This window comes from Uloborus diversus, chromosome 6, assembly GCF_026930045.1.
Source record: "Uloborus diversus isolate 005 chromosome 6, Udiv.v.3.1, whole genome shotgun sequence".
In the NCBI taxonomy this organism is placed as follows: domain Eukaryota; kingdom Metazoa; phylum Arthropoda; class Arachnida; order Araneae; family Uloboridae; genus Uloborus; species Uloborus diversus.
This window is the reverse complement of record NC_072736.1, coordinates 140,257,800-140,272,827: the sequence shown is the minus strand read 5'-3', so window position 1 is coordinate 140,272,827 and position 15,028 is coordinate 140,257,800. Positions and strand designations below refer to the sequence as shown.

Here is a 15,028-nt window from a genome sequence, read left to right as displayed (position 1 = left end):
CACCTATGAAAATATCACCAAACAGACAATTGCTTCGTTCAAATACAGAAGCTATTTTCACCCGTCATATCCTGACGGGAGAATTTCTAGTAGTTAATAATCACTAGTAACATGTTCATCTCTATTAACTGAGTAGTAAACAAAAACACTTATAAATAAATATTATGCGTACATATTTGTTACCTTAAAATAGAGAAATTGGATAATGTCGACTTTCACCGATGATTCACCGGAAATATTTGATTTTTGTCCAATGAACAAAGAAAAAAGTTTTGAATAAATAAATATGAAATTTTGGAAGATTAAAATATCGTCTTTCATACTTTGATATGAGAATACGAAATTTTCGAAGGATCACAGTTTTTGCTCTAGAGCTTGATCAGCCACCTTGCAGTGATTTTAGAAAGTAACCAAAGTGATAAAACAATTCAATAATTGCTCAGACGTTTCATATCCTACGCAAGCGGATCTGTCTGGACTTTAACTCTGTAGCTGTCATTAGCCAGATACTGCAGCTTCTCATTTCTGAGTTTAACCCAGAGTTTAAGCTGTGTAGTTCTTTTCTTCTCGGAGGTGTAAATTAAAAACGCAAGTAACCTTCCTGTTTTTGACCCGGAGAAAGGTAGTTGTAACAGTTGTAAAATATAGTAATTAGAATATCATGCATGTACAATATACTCCTGGTCATCGGCGGAATAGAATGCCACGCGGATTTAGCGAATTTCGCAGACATTCGTTTGATGATGCACATCAGGTGAAAAACAATATTAGTCCGTAAAGAGCAGAGGAAAATCAAGAACGCTGACATGCATTCAAATTCTCAACTGTCATCTGTAGAAAATGTACGTAAATGCAAAAAAGAAAAAAAAACGGAATCGCTCATTATACGGGCACAAAAAATATGTATATAGCTACACACCCGTTTATACATGTATAAATACACATATAAACGGGCACAGAAAATCATGCAAACAAATCAACTAAATCAAACCAAATCAGGTTAGGCAGAAAACGTGTAAAGCAGGGAAATATTTTTGTGTTTTTCTGATTTGGTCACTCGTTTACAGGAATAAGTAGTGTTGATGTAAAAATCGGTTTCAACTAGTCAGGTAGCGGTGATCAAGGACAGTTTGATGTTATTGGGAGACTAATAAATAATAGAGAAAAATAAATGGGAGCGTCTAAAAATAGATTTTGCACTTTTAAAGTCAAGTAATTCAAGTAGTAAGACATTCAGTAAGTCATTAACACAAAAATAAAAATAATAAAGAACGAATAAAAAAAATCGCAGTAACAATATCTGCTCGCAGTTTTTTGAGAGTTTATTGTAATTATTCCCACTAACCTCTCGTCTGTGAAGTATCGTATCATCTAAATAGTTAAAGATGGTTTTCTGTTACGATAGAGGATTGAACTAGTTGTCGTAGCTCATTAGCTGCTGAAGTTATTAATTTTTTTAATTTAAATTTACTTTATTATTCTATTCGTACTGTATCATACTATGTCGATATATTACAATGTTACTATACATATTAACTATGCTTTAAAATATGCATAGTTACTTAAAGGATAATACATAAACCTTTAAATAAAACTTATCAATGCTAAAATGTAAAACAAGTTTAGTTTGGTTGAAGTTTAAGAAATACAGTTCATTATATGGATGATATTGCTTGTTGGTCTTTAAATAAGGACTTTTACATCAATAATTATTTTTTTATCACAAATTATACCTTTGAAAAATTACTTGTCTTAAAATATTGTTAATCTCGAAATCATGATCGTTCGAGATCATCTAGTTAATATCGAAACAACTTGTCCCATCCGCGGAGCAATTTGCTTCAAAAAGAGGAAAGTTGTTCGTTTTCGACTTTCGGGTACTAGAAAATTAATTTCAAAAAAATTACGAAATACAACTCCAAAAAAAGTCTTAACATCAAAGGGGCATATGTTACTCTATTTTAACATCATAATAATAATTCTAGAACTAAGTTTCCATTAAAGTTTATGAGCTTTTTTGAAAAACGGAACTTACCCTACTATATGAGTTTTGTGTAAAGTTTCTAAATCAATCATGTATGCATAGCATAGATAAGCATTTTTTTTGTTCATTGTTACTGTCCAAGTTAACTTCTTGTTACTTCGTTCTTTCTCATTTTTTTAAAAGGGGGGGGGGGGGCTGCGTGTGTGTATGTTTTGAGGGTAAGAAGAACATTTTTTTAGCTTCAGCAGATTCTGCAGTTATCAATGGCTTTATTAATTTCTATCATTCAGGAAAAATTAATAATAGTTAAAGAAGAGTGACTAGGAAAACGAAAGTAATGAATTAACAAACTGGAGTTCAATGTGCTTTAGTATAAAACCAAATAAATGTATATATTAGCGTAAAAATTTAAGAATCAAGCATTTTTAAGATGTATTAGTAAAGACTTAGAGCCATGACAAGTATTTTTCCCTTTAAACATGCATTCAACAATAGACGAAATTAACTTTTTAGAAAACTAAGATTAAATTTTATGCTTAAATATTCAGGGATAAATGACCTTTAGTTTGAAAACTTTTATGTTCCTCCTAAATTATTTGTTTTGTTTATTTATCTTTGCAATTTTTTAAGGACTTCAAAGCAGAAAAAAAAACTTAAAGTTTTTATTCCAAAGAAATTATACGTTAAGTGCTCAAGATTTAATCTCTTTTTAAATAAAGAAACGTTTCAAAGCGTTTCCAGTTACTTAAGCATAAACGAAGTTTAGTTTAACAAAAATATTTTTTTTTTGCCCATAAAACATTATTTTCTTAAAACACTAAAGACTCTTGATGTCATTCATAATCTTTGTAACAGGTTACATTAATGCATTTTGCGCTAAAAAGACTTTTGTTTTTCTCTTGAGAATTTTACACTTACAACAAAACTTATTTTTTAATCAGGGTTACGGAAAATGAAAACATAAATAATGGTTAACTTTACCGTCTGCTTTCTAATAATGATAGTAAGGTCATGAAAAATAAAAATAAAAAAATAAAAACAAAAAACAAATATAATACAGTATACTCAAATAAAATATTTAGCAGTACATGATTAATATTTCAAGAAAAGAGAAACAAAGGGCTGGTTTAAACTAAATAGATATGATAAACGTACGAGATACATCCACCTCGTTCGTAACAAATTTAGAAAGTGCATAAATGTTTATTATTTAGACAAACATTTTGCAAATTTTTCTTTTATAAAACATACTTTATTTATATTTGACCATTATATTTTATTTAATGCAACGTTTTTTATTGTCTTAGTCATTTTAGGGCAAAATTATATGTTTTTGAGAATACCTTGCGCAAAACGAAATTTTTGTATTGATAAATCTTTTGAAGCTTTTTCTTATGTTTCAGTAACGAATAACTATTTCAATTCGAAAGTTTTATAACCAAATTTCTGTGTTACTGTTTTAACTGAAAAATTGTCCATGAGTTCTTGTTTTTTTCTTTGCTGGTTTTCAGAGGTTTTTATTTTATATTTAAATGAATTGATTGAAATTATAGCATTTTAATTACTTATTTATCTATTTCTTTTTGAGTTTTGCAGCATAAAAACTACGTGAAAAGCTCTTCAGTTACTGCAGAAGAAGACACATTCCTGGAATATTTTAAAATTCCTTAATTTAATTGAATAAATTAAACGTCTTACAATTATCGTGGTGTAACCATCAATGGTGATTTTTTTCCTTTTCTTTTTTTTTTTTTTGTTAAAATTTATTAGAAATTTAAATTGTTTTGAAATCAATATTTCTGCGAGTTATCTCTTGTAGGGGGCGGTCATTACCTTGTTCATTTTTTCTTCTTTTTTCTTCATTATTATTTTGTATGCAAGTAATAATGCTCTTCAAATCATTTTATATCAACCAAAACTTAAAAAAAAAAAATGAATTCTCCAGTAAAACAAAAATGTAGCATTTTAAGCTTAACTCTGCATTTCCTTGGCCAGATAGTTGCCATATACCTGGTAATAACTCCCTCAGTCCAGCCGCTTTCTCTTTACTGTAGCTCTTCCCATAACAGTACAACATATCGCAATAAAGTTGCAGGAAAGTCAATGCAAGTTGGTAAGGTCACTGTGAGGTTGTCTGATTGACAGAAATGTGACTTCTTACAGGTGGTACATTTGCAACACATTTAATGTAAAGGCACTCCGACGCCACTACTACATTTTTTTATCAAAACGACGACGTCATAGAACGTTACTTTAAGACGGGCTATTGTTTATAAGTTGCTGCAACCTAATGATGTCTTTACAGTGACGTTTACTGACTATCACATGACTGACACTCTTATGTGGCTAAACTCTAAGAGACTCCTCTCTAAGAACTCTATGAAATGGCGCTTACCAGGTAACAACACGAAAGAGTAATAATGGGAAAAAAAAAACGAATAAGTAGCAATCAAAATAGCATATTTTTAAACAAGTTTCTCGACGCATAATCTACCCTCGTGTCCCCGTTACCGGAATATGAAGTGTTAAGCTCAGCAGAAACTTTAATAAAAGTCGCCAAATTTAGTGAGTTTTATTGTGTAACAAAAGACATCTTTCACACGATAAGTAGATGGATGCAGACGGTGAAAATGCGTGATCAACATCTCGTGAAATCTCAAAATTTTGTAATTTTCTTAAATTTTTGTCAGATTTTGATATCTTACATCTCGATAATTGGTGGACGAGAGCAAAAAAAAAATGCGTCAGAAATGTCTCAAGACGCTTTTTCGATTCAATACCTATTTTAACTATTTTAATTAATACACCATGCATGTGGTTCCCTGGAGAAATTTATTTTTTTGTTCTTGCTTCTTATTAGCTTATTATCTATTTGCAGCACTTTATTTGTTATCGGTCACTATGCGGAACTTTGACGACGTCACTGCAACGTTACTTTTAGACGTCGTCGCATCATAATGACTTTTGTAAGTTGCTGCAACAGGTTAATCACTTTTGTTTTATTGCTCGATCGTTATGTGAGTTTAACGTAGGCTTCCCATTCCCACTACGGAAAAATTGAGAACTTTTAAAAATAAATGTAATAATTTGTTTACGGCATTTTTGATGCAGTAAGTGTTGAATGGAGGAAATTGAGAACGTAAGTGCGCACAAAGTGACGCATGTGATGACTTTGTATACTTATCAACTAAAAAGATTACGGTTATGTACTTCAACCGTGTATGTACCATAATTTAGGGGAAGTACATAAGATTTTAATGTCTTGCTTTCAATTTGACATTTATATTCTTTCGCTCATTCCCTCTTAGTGTTTTACTATTAACTTTCGTACTGCAGCTTTCTTTTACTTCATTTATACTTATTTCAAACTATCAATCTGAGCATTCGTTTGGGGTTTTTTTCCTGCGAAAAAATTTTATAAGACGGCATTTTTCCGTCACCATTATTTAAAATCAATTTTTGTGTTATGAGCTATTCCGCCGTGAAAACATTTAAGACGATATCTGCAGAAACGATTTTTTTAAATAATTGCGTTTTGGACACTCTAACACTAGTGAAATACTTAAATTCGACTTTTTCTTTCGTGCTGTATTTTCAGTGGAAAACAAATAAGCAAGCTTGCTCGATAAAGCTAAAGTACAGATAAATTTATTTCAAGTAAAAGGCCGTATTGAAAGTCCTAAATTTTTCGGGAGAGGGACCCCTTGTAGAGAAAATATCATATTGTTTAAACATGGGTGTCTGTCCCTCTAAGAGCGATGCCCTCTCCCCCCAGGGCTCCATTAAGTTATCTTTCCAAACAGATTTTTGAAGCCCCCCCCCCTGTAGCTAAACCATATAATTTTGGTCATTGGCTAATTTTTTTAATTAATTTTGGGCCCCTAAAAAGTGGTGGTTCTAGGCTATGGCTTAGTCAGTGTATTCAGTAATCAGGACTTGCCCCTCCCCCTCGAGATTGAGAGTACCTGCAAAAACGACAAAAAAGACCTTCTAAAACAGTGACTCCTCACTTAGACCTAGGTTAGCACCCCCACCCGCTCGAGTTCTAGATCCGCCACTGAGTACAATATATGACAAAAATGCAAAAAAAAAAAAAAGGTTAATATTTCTTTTTATGTTTCCACAGCAGCATTTTTGATTATCATAACGACGACAAAGGAGCAAAATACTCATTTTTTCTAGTACAAATATTTTATCAACATTACTCAGAAAATAGTTCGAATAATGAAGAAATGATTTTATCAATTTAATGTGTTCCAAATAAATAGAAAAATCCAACTTTATATATGAAGCACGAGCATTAGTAAACAGTAAATGTATTAAATATTTCTCTTAAAAATACAAGTAATTACAGAATTTTATTTAACAACATGCAATAAGAATTATTACAATACCAAACTTCTTCGTGTTGGGACAATTTATAAGGAACATTTAGAGGAAATTGCTTACTCCGAAATATTTATTCAGCAGTATTCACCTTTTTTAAAAACTGACTTACAAGTCTAGATGTGACTTTTTCTACTCCTTTCTCTTCTATTTCGGTTTATTAATGAATTTGCCAATTAAAGTAACAGTAGATTTATTTATTTGGAATCCTTCTCATAATTCAGTTTAATCAAAAATGAGGTTTGAATTGCTGCTCGTTTACAAGAGAAAATATCATGGAAACAATATACTTGATAAAAAATAAATAAAAACTGCCGAGTATGCATTATCCTCATATAAATTAGCCGCTGATCGAGTAACTCGCGTGCTTAAACATTAAAACTCACGTCACGGCATGATAATTTGATAATATGTTTTGGTAATTTTTAACATGCAGGGAACGGCTTTATTGTGCCAAGGCTGAACTCGATCCGGCAACTTAACTGTTTTAATGATAAGACTACATATGTCATTTCAGGGGAATGAAGAAACGAAAAAAATGCCAGTAAATAGCGTTTAACACTGAACGCTACTTACTGGGGGTACTTACATTAGGGTTAATCCGCTGGAGTAAGGGTGACAATTTTAACTATTAAAATATCACCAAATAGGCAATGGCTTCGTTCGAATGTAGAAGCAATTTTCCCCCGTTATATCTTGATGAGTGACTTTCCAGTTTTTATATTTTTTTTTTATTCTGTTCTGGAATCCAGATAAAACTTCCACTTTGCCGTCTAAAAACAAAAATAAAAACGAAAAAAATGCGAGGGGGGAGAATTTGTAAATCAAACATTTTTTAACTGCAAATTGATTATTTTAATCCAGCTTTGAAGCAGATTATTCATTAGATTAAGATTTGTCGTACAAACCTAAAACGCAAGTATGAATTTAAAGAATAGATGTAAGTTAACTGTTAGTATGTATATATAATTAACGTGCTATTTTTAAATGTAGACACTTGTCCATTACCAAGTATTCAAGTTTAGTTACAAGAAAAACATTCATCATCAGTGAACATTATATCTCAAAATTTTAACTTAAACACACGAAGAAAAATATCGGTAAAGAATTTTTTGATCAATGATATTTATCCAGGATCTTTTTAATGATTTGCGCTCAATTTTGCTCCGATTCTCAACGACCGATCCAATTATTAAAGATGGAGTTTAAATAAGAATATATTTTTCTTCACTGACGCAGGAAAAACATTATTTTCCAAATGATTTATCAATAAATTGATAAAAATACTGAGAATAAGTGCTTTATATAATTGCTTAAAATTCTAACATGTTTCACCTTTAGTTTGAAACATTAATTTAAAAACTATATTTAATCAAAGTTGACCAGTTAACAGAGTCCTAGAACTAGACAGAGAAACATTTTGAGAGAAGATATTTTGCATGGGGGGTATTGGAATACACACTTAATCGGCAATCTGTTCAAAGCAGACAATATTGGGATAGTGTGGTATAGTTTCATTCCATAGATCATTATAAAACGTTTTGCATTGAGGCCCAAGATTTACTGCTTTTCCTGTAAAGCAAATAGGAGTAGATAATAATTCTTCAATGTTAAAGTGCTAGTCAGAGCCACTTTCCATAAATCTGGTTTGTGTCACAATTTGTTCAATTTTAAATACTAGACTTTATATAGCAATGTGGGAATCCCCCCTATTGCAACATCGAATTTAACTTAGACGTACTTTCCTCGCACTCCAGTGGTTCTGTATAATATAATTAAAATTCTTCTTATGCTGTCAGTTATTTAAACAGTGTTTATTTTTATTCCTTTCATTAAACCGTAACAGGGGAGGTGAAAAACTGGGACGATACAGGGGACTTGAGATCTCAGAGACTACTCTACTTTGTAGTAAGTTACCGCCCTAAAGCCAGGGCTAAGGCAGAAATACTTAAAATACACCGACAGCTCAGTTATTCCATCCGAGGACGGCAGTTTCGTGCTTTTTAGCACTCATCAGAACGGAATAGGAGTCACATGAGCTGGAGGCGAAAAATCTCTTAAAGGAGCCAAGAGAGCCAAACAAAACAATGTTTGTTTGACTCTCTGGGCTCAGATGGAATAACTGAGCTGGCGGTGTATTTTAAGTACTACTCCATTTATCTTTTTTTAAATCGTATAATTAAGATACATTCCTGTAATTTTCCTTAGATGTTCTTTGAGCTTTTATTAGCATGGGGAAAAATAATTTTGAATTTTAAATCGAAATATACCTATTCCGAAAAATTTTGCTGGAGTCTTAAGACTTTTTTGAGAATCTATTATTTATGAATAATTTTATTTTAGTTCTTTAACATATACAGAACATTTTAATACCAGAAAATTGATTATTTCATGTTGCGGGAAAATCTTGACAGCCCTTCAACTATTAGAATTTCCCGTCGTATACTGGGCTTATACTTTTTCTTTTTTTTTTTTTTACTTTTTACGTAGTCGGGTTTTATTTTACACTTTTTCATTAATTTTCATTGACTTATTTATTATGATTATAAGACGATAAATTTCACAATCTTGTCGTTTCATTGAGAGAGTTTATATCGTGAGGATCATTTAGTAACTTGCGGCGGTCTAAACTACTGATTTTTAGTCCCTCTAGGGACGTAACTCGGCTTAAAGCTACATATGCTTGATCTTTAGAAAAAATGCGCGAACTTAAGTCAACTACAGCTATATAAACAGCCTGTATAACTCATGATGACGCGTGCTCGGAAACGTCGTCAGTCAAATCTTTCTCGCAAAACTAAAAAAGCCCGTCAAGAAGGTATTCGCCGCGAAGTTTAGTCCCCTGAATCACGACAAAAACAAATGCAACATGTTAGAGATGGAAATTTAATTAGTAGACATAGTAAACAAAAAATTCTGGCAGCAAAAACGCTACCTACATTTGTCGCATGCTGTGCCGCACGCTTCCTGCGTGCGACTCAATCCCGAAATGAATTTTGCGACTGGTTGTTGATATGGTGACTTTTGATTACCTCCATAAGTTTAGTGACACTCTCAAGGTTAAGACAAATCGATTGATGTAACAATCATTAAAATTGGCTAAGTCGTTTAGCCTCTACAACGCCACACAGGAACAAACACACATACATAGACTTATAAATACATTACCCTCCTTTGCGTCGAACACGCGCAGTCGGGTAAAAATAAATAAAACAAAGAATGATTTATTTAATTTTGCGGTCATATGGGAATGTTAAATTAGTGTCAGTCCTCTGGTTAATGTAGTGAAAGTGACAAATATGACAGGCCAACATCACCTGCATCCTTCATTACTCCGAGTAAAATGTTTTTATTTCTTTGCTTTTTGAATTATATGAGGCAGTGAGAAGCAAAGGGATGCAAGTGGACATTTTCAAGTTTTGAGTAAAACGCGTTTAAAGATTAGCTCCTAGGTAGGCTTTCATTGATTTTTTTTCCTAAACCATGCTGTATAGCAGCAACTACCTGCTACTAGTACCATCTCTTGCCCCGAGACAGAGGACAGGTTGAGAGGTTCACCTACCATGTGTACTGGTAATGTCTAAATTTTTTAATTGTGCCACTTACATCACTTTGCTTCTCACTGCCTCATATGTTCTAACTTTAATATGATCAAAATAAAGTTTTGTACAGCAGTGTTAAACTTTGTGTACAAAATTATAAGGTTTTTTATTTATTAACTAACTTTAGCTGTCCAAATCAACTCAAGTGTCCTATTGTACTGCTTGTATTAACCACGTAAGGTTGAAAGGACATGACGACATATGGTGAGGGGGAGCGTGACCTCACGTCAGTGTTCAAAAGGGGATGCCGTGTCTCAAAGTTTGAGAACTCTTGCAACTGATTCACAAAATTCAAGGAAAATACTTATCAAAGTAAACGCAATTTGCTATGGGGTTGATAATCATTTTTTAAAAGATTTTAAAAAATACACCCATGTTTAAAAGCACATCGTAAAAATGTTTACTTACCGCATTGTCCTTGATGGTGTGTGTATATCCTTCTTTGTTGCGTACAAGCTGTCATACGTAATTGACAATCACTAGAATACGTAATACCATCACTACCACAAACTGGAGAAAATATATCCGGACATGCTTCATCACAGCGGCAAAATGCTTGCTGTGTTATTTGATCCACTAGGCATACAGCTCCAAACACACAGTACATTTTTTCACAAGTCTCTGAAAGAAAAAAATATTATCATAAGGGATGATTAGACTGGAATTAGTAATAAGCAGTTATAAGTATGGATGAACAAATTTCAGTCAGAATAAATATCAAGAAAAATGAATTGAGGTAGATAATAAGAGGGTGATACAAGCAATATACCGACAGCTCGGTTATCTCATCCAGAGACTGCACTTTGTTCTTGTTATAGAGCCCTTAGTCTGGAATAGGGAATAACAGAGCTGAAGGCAAAAGTCATCTCATAGAAGCTGATAGTGCACACAATCTGGAAGATAAAGTAAATTTATATCAACAGCGTAAGTCCGCAGACATGGCACGGTTCAACTCATAAACTGGATGACATATGATTCCAGCTCGGTTATCCCTTATTTCAGACTAATGAATCTATAACAAGATCGCAGTTGCAGTCTCTAGGCTAGCTGCAGTCTCTAGTATATTGCATGTAGTTCTGCCTTAGCCCTGGCATAGGATTGGTAACTTACTGTTAAAGATGATGGTAAGTTGAAAAGAAAAGGCAAAGGAAAAAACATGCCTGAGAAAAAAAGTTTGAAGAAAAGTTAAAAGTTTACCTAAATAGAAAAATCCTATGAGAGCTGTAAGATAAGTGACTGTATGCCCAGTCATAGTAAATAATTGTAAAAAATATCTATTGCCAATATTTTCATTTATAATATTTTTGTTTTTGATAATCTCCCCTTTTCACTGTAGTATTAGTGTGATTGCAACTTCTTTTACGTTATGTTATATTTATGTTACGTTATATCTCTCACATCTCATTTGCTTTTTCTATTATAAACCTTAAAAGTTGAATTATTCAAAATCGTATCGTTCAAACGAAATATTCAAGGAGATTTTGTTACCTTTCGTGTACTAATTCAACTTCCATATATGGAAATGTGTCTCATATATACGTCTTGACAATACAAATGGACTACCATGGAACCAAAAGTCGTTTAAGTTTAATAAAACAAGTACTAAGTACGAAATGATATTTTTTTTGTAGATTTGCAAATATATATATATATATATATATGAAAGCTATAATTTCCATAAAAAAATGTTACGAACGCTTTTGCAGTTAGACCGTGATGCTTAATCGTTCACTGTTGCACTTGAGTTTCGCGTTTTGAGTTATAATTTATTGAGAACAAGGGCCATGTTGACAGAAATATTATTTGGCAATGAAAACATAAAAATAATGCATTTGACGTTCCTCATCGCATATTGGGAAGTGCAAATGATAAAATAGAGTAAGAGCTTTAAATGGCAGCCCTCTTTGAGAAGAACCCACGTGGTGCTTTTTTGGTTTGCAGAATTATAACAGACATTTTGGTTCATGGGAGAATCCTGGCATCTGTTTTTTTCAGAATAATGAGAAAACAGGGAAACGCCTATCAGTCAATTCTATAAAATACATAGAAATTGTCACGGCTAAGACCTCGACAACTCTTTTTTTCAAAGCAATAATTGTATTGGAAGGTGAAATGTCCAGGACATTAATGCATGGTAACCAAACACGAGTAAATTAATATTGTTAACCCCCGACCTTACACTCTGAAACCTTTTTTCAACGAAAATAACTTTTTTTTTTGCTAAAACTAAGATTCTGATGTTTCAACATAAATAAATAAATAAACATATATACATATAAAAATATTTGCACAGCATAGTTTATAAACTAAACTTGAATAAAAAAGATATATACTGCCGTGGGCAGGTAAATGGCAGTAGCTGCAAAAAGTTCATTTTTCTTTTCTTTTTTGCATTGCTGTCATCTATTGCACGTAAGCGTTATCGTACAAACTTGTTAATTTGGTTTCTGCTGAAAAATAGGTGAAAAAGAGGTATAATTCCAACATTTTCCTCATTTTAGCATTGAATCTGTAACGCGTTTCTTCAAATATCTCGAAAACTCATTTTTGAAGATACTGCCCTTTTACTTACCCACGGCAGTACATGTCTCATAATAGTCCGTGAGAGGTTAAACCTTAATGCTATACAACAGTTGTCTCTGACGTTGGCATAGGTTAATTTCAGTGAAGTGAATATGACATAAATCATACAAACTAGCATAGAATTAGAAAATACAGTGAAACCTGTGTATAACGATAATGTCTATAACGATAACCTGTCTATAACAATATTTTTTTGGCGCCAGGAAAATGTCAGCATGAATAATCAAACTGTCTATAACGATAACCTGTCTATTACGATATTTTTTTAGGTCTCAACAGTATCGATGTAGACAGGTTTTACTGTATTTACTCATATAAAATGTATGCGATTAAAAAACGTATTTTAGCGAAAAATGTGCAAATTGCTCGCTTTCATAAATGCCTGAGACAGAAAAACCACATAGTTCTAGGACAAACTCAAGTTTTCTTTCTAAAGTTCAAATTAATCAAACTAAACTGTTGCATTGGATCCGTACCTGATTCATTTAGCTATGTGATAAATATTGAAATGGAGAATTCACGCAACCATTCGATTACTTCTCTACTAATCAATCGTAATTGCCCTTTTACGGATACAAAGAAAACTTTGATTTCACATCTATATAGTAACTGAAAACAAAATGTCTGGAAAACTTACTACTTTTTGTGTCTTACGTTTTTTATTTTTCATTTTTTTTCTTAGCCATCACGTCAAAACGAGGATCAAAAAAGAGGAAAAGTTTAAATTTAGAGTATATTAGTGTTTGATAACTCATAATATGTCCGCGCATTGTTTTATGTCTTCTATATTGGGCGACTTGCCATCTGTTTGAAGATAATAAAAAAAATATTATTTATAACATAGAGGGTATGATTAATGTAGTAGGAGTGATTATTTTGAACAGCTTTTAATATGCAAAATATTTGCTGAAGAACAAAATTACGTGCAATGTTACCCACTTTGCATTAAAATAATCAATATTTCTTTAAATTTTATATTCTGCTTTAATTGCATTCAATTTATTTCCTGGCATTAAGCTTACTTCACCGATGTTAATGTTGCTCTGATTTTCTGGTTTTTATGGCGAAGAAAATAAGCTTTCTCAGTTGCTCTAATATTTATTAAGTCGACAAATTTTCTTCACCACGGTGGCAAATCGTTTGCGTTCATTCAAGGCTTAACTTAATCAAGCAGATGTTTCTTTTAAAAAGCGGGAGGGGTGTAAATTTTGGCCTCCGCGAGTGGGACCACTCTTGGAATATGGCGCCTATATCCAATACACACACATCCGTTACGCATAAACATACCTCATAAACTAATTTTTTCTGTACTCTACTTGTTTCAATGTTTTTTCTTACCACCACCTTCCACCTTATGTCTATACTGGAGCAGAGCAGAAGATACTTTTGCAAACAACATAACTTCTTTATTTTTATTTATAAACAATATTATTGTATTTTTGTACTTATAAATTACTATGTGTTTATAGAAACATATGCAGGTGTCTTAATTAGCCATTTTGTGTTTTTGCAACACATTTTTAATTTAGTACTCCGTTCTGCAACGGTTCCCCTAATAATGCTAAAGAACACACAATATTTACTCACAGATAATATAATCTACGTAAATAAGTAAATACTTTTACGCACAGTGCAAAAAAGATTGAATCGCATTCATAAAATCCAAAAGTAGAAAAACCACAAAGCAACACCGGAATTTTCAAAAGTTAGCTTTTCCTTCCAGAACCTAGATCTATCAAAGTTAACTCTCGCGTCGGATCCGTACATCGTCCTATTCAATTATTCCGTCCTGTTATTGCCCATGGTGTGATTCATTTAGCACGGTGATAAATCGTGAAGCGGAGAGATCACGCAACCACTCGGCACTACTCTACTAATCAATCGTACTGCTGCCACTTTACCGGACGAAGCCCATCATCGCCGAACTGCGTTTAAAACTATTTATTGATTGGTTTATATTTCTAACGCTGAAATTGAATTGGCTTCTAACTGTTGGCGTTGTGTCACGCAGCCCCGACTTCCGAGATTTACAACAATACTTAGAACGCCAATCGGGCGATAATTTATTATGTGTTCTGGAAAATATTAGTAGATTTATTGATTAAGGTTTACCCTAAAGGTCACCGTTTAAACTTGGAGCAATTAAAGTTGAAAAAACGGCTATCGGTGAAATAATGCAAATTGAATGAGTTGAAAAATAAGTATTTTCTACAATGCTACAATTCGCTACAATTGATGGACTTTCAAAGGTGGACAATTTCTTGTCTTGTGAGTATAAGAAAAAAATTATTTTATTTACAACTGTCGAGGCGCGCACATAGATACAAATATTTGTTACATGAAAATTAAAAAAAAAGTTACATTAAAACAAAATACAAATAAATTTAAAAAAGAAAGAAATGATCATGGCAACTTTTTTGTTCTTAATCAAAAGAGTTTTATTGCTTTGAGAACCATAAACTTTGCGAAGAGC

At 32.5% G+C, this 15,028-nt stretch overlaps 1 protein-coding gene across 1 annotated transcript; it reads right to left on the bottom strand.

Moving 5' to 3' along the window:
- Positions 1 to 7,832: 7,832 nt before the first annotated feature.
- On the bottom strand, positions 7,833 to 13,954 carry LOC129225010 (follistatin-like). The gene is made up of 3 exons (XM_054859556.1): positions 13,894 to 13,954; positions 10,381 to 10,593; positions 7,833 to 7,942 (listed from the first exon to the last, which is right to left on the bottom strand). The coding sequence occupies exons 1-3, from the start codon at positions 13,952 to 13,954 to the stop codon at positions 7,833 to 7,835; spliced, it is 384 nt and encodes a 127-aa protein (XP_054715531.1).
- Positions 13,955 to 15,028: the final 1,074 nt, after the last annotated feature.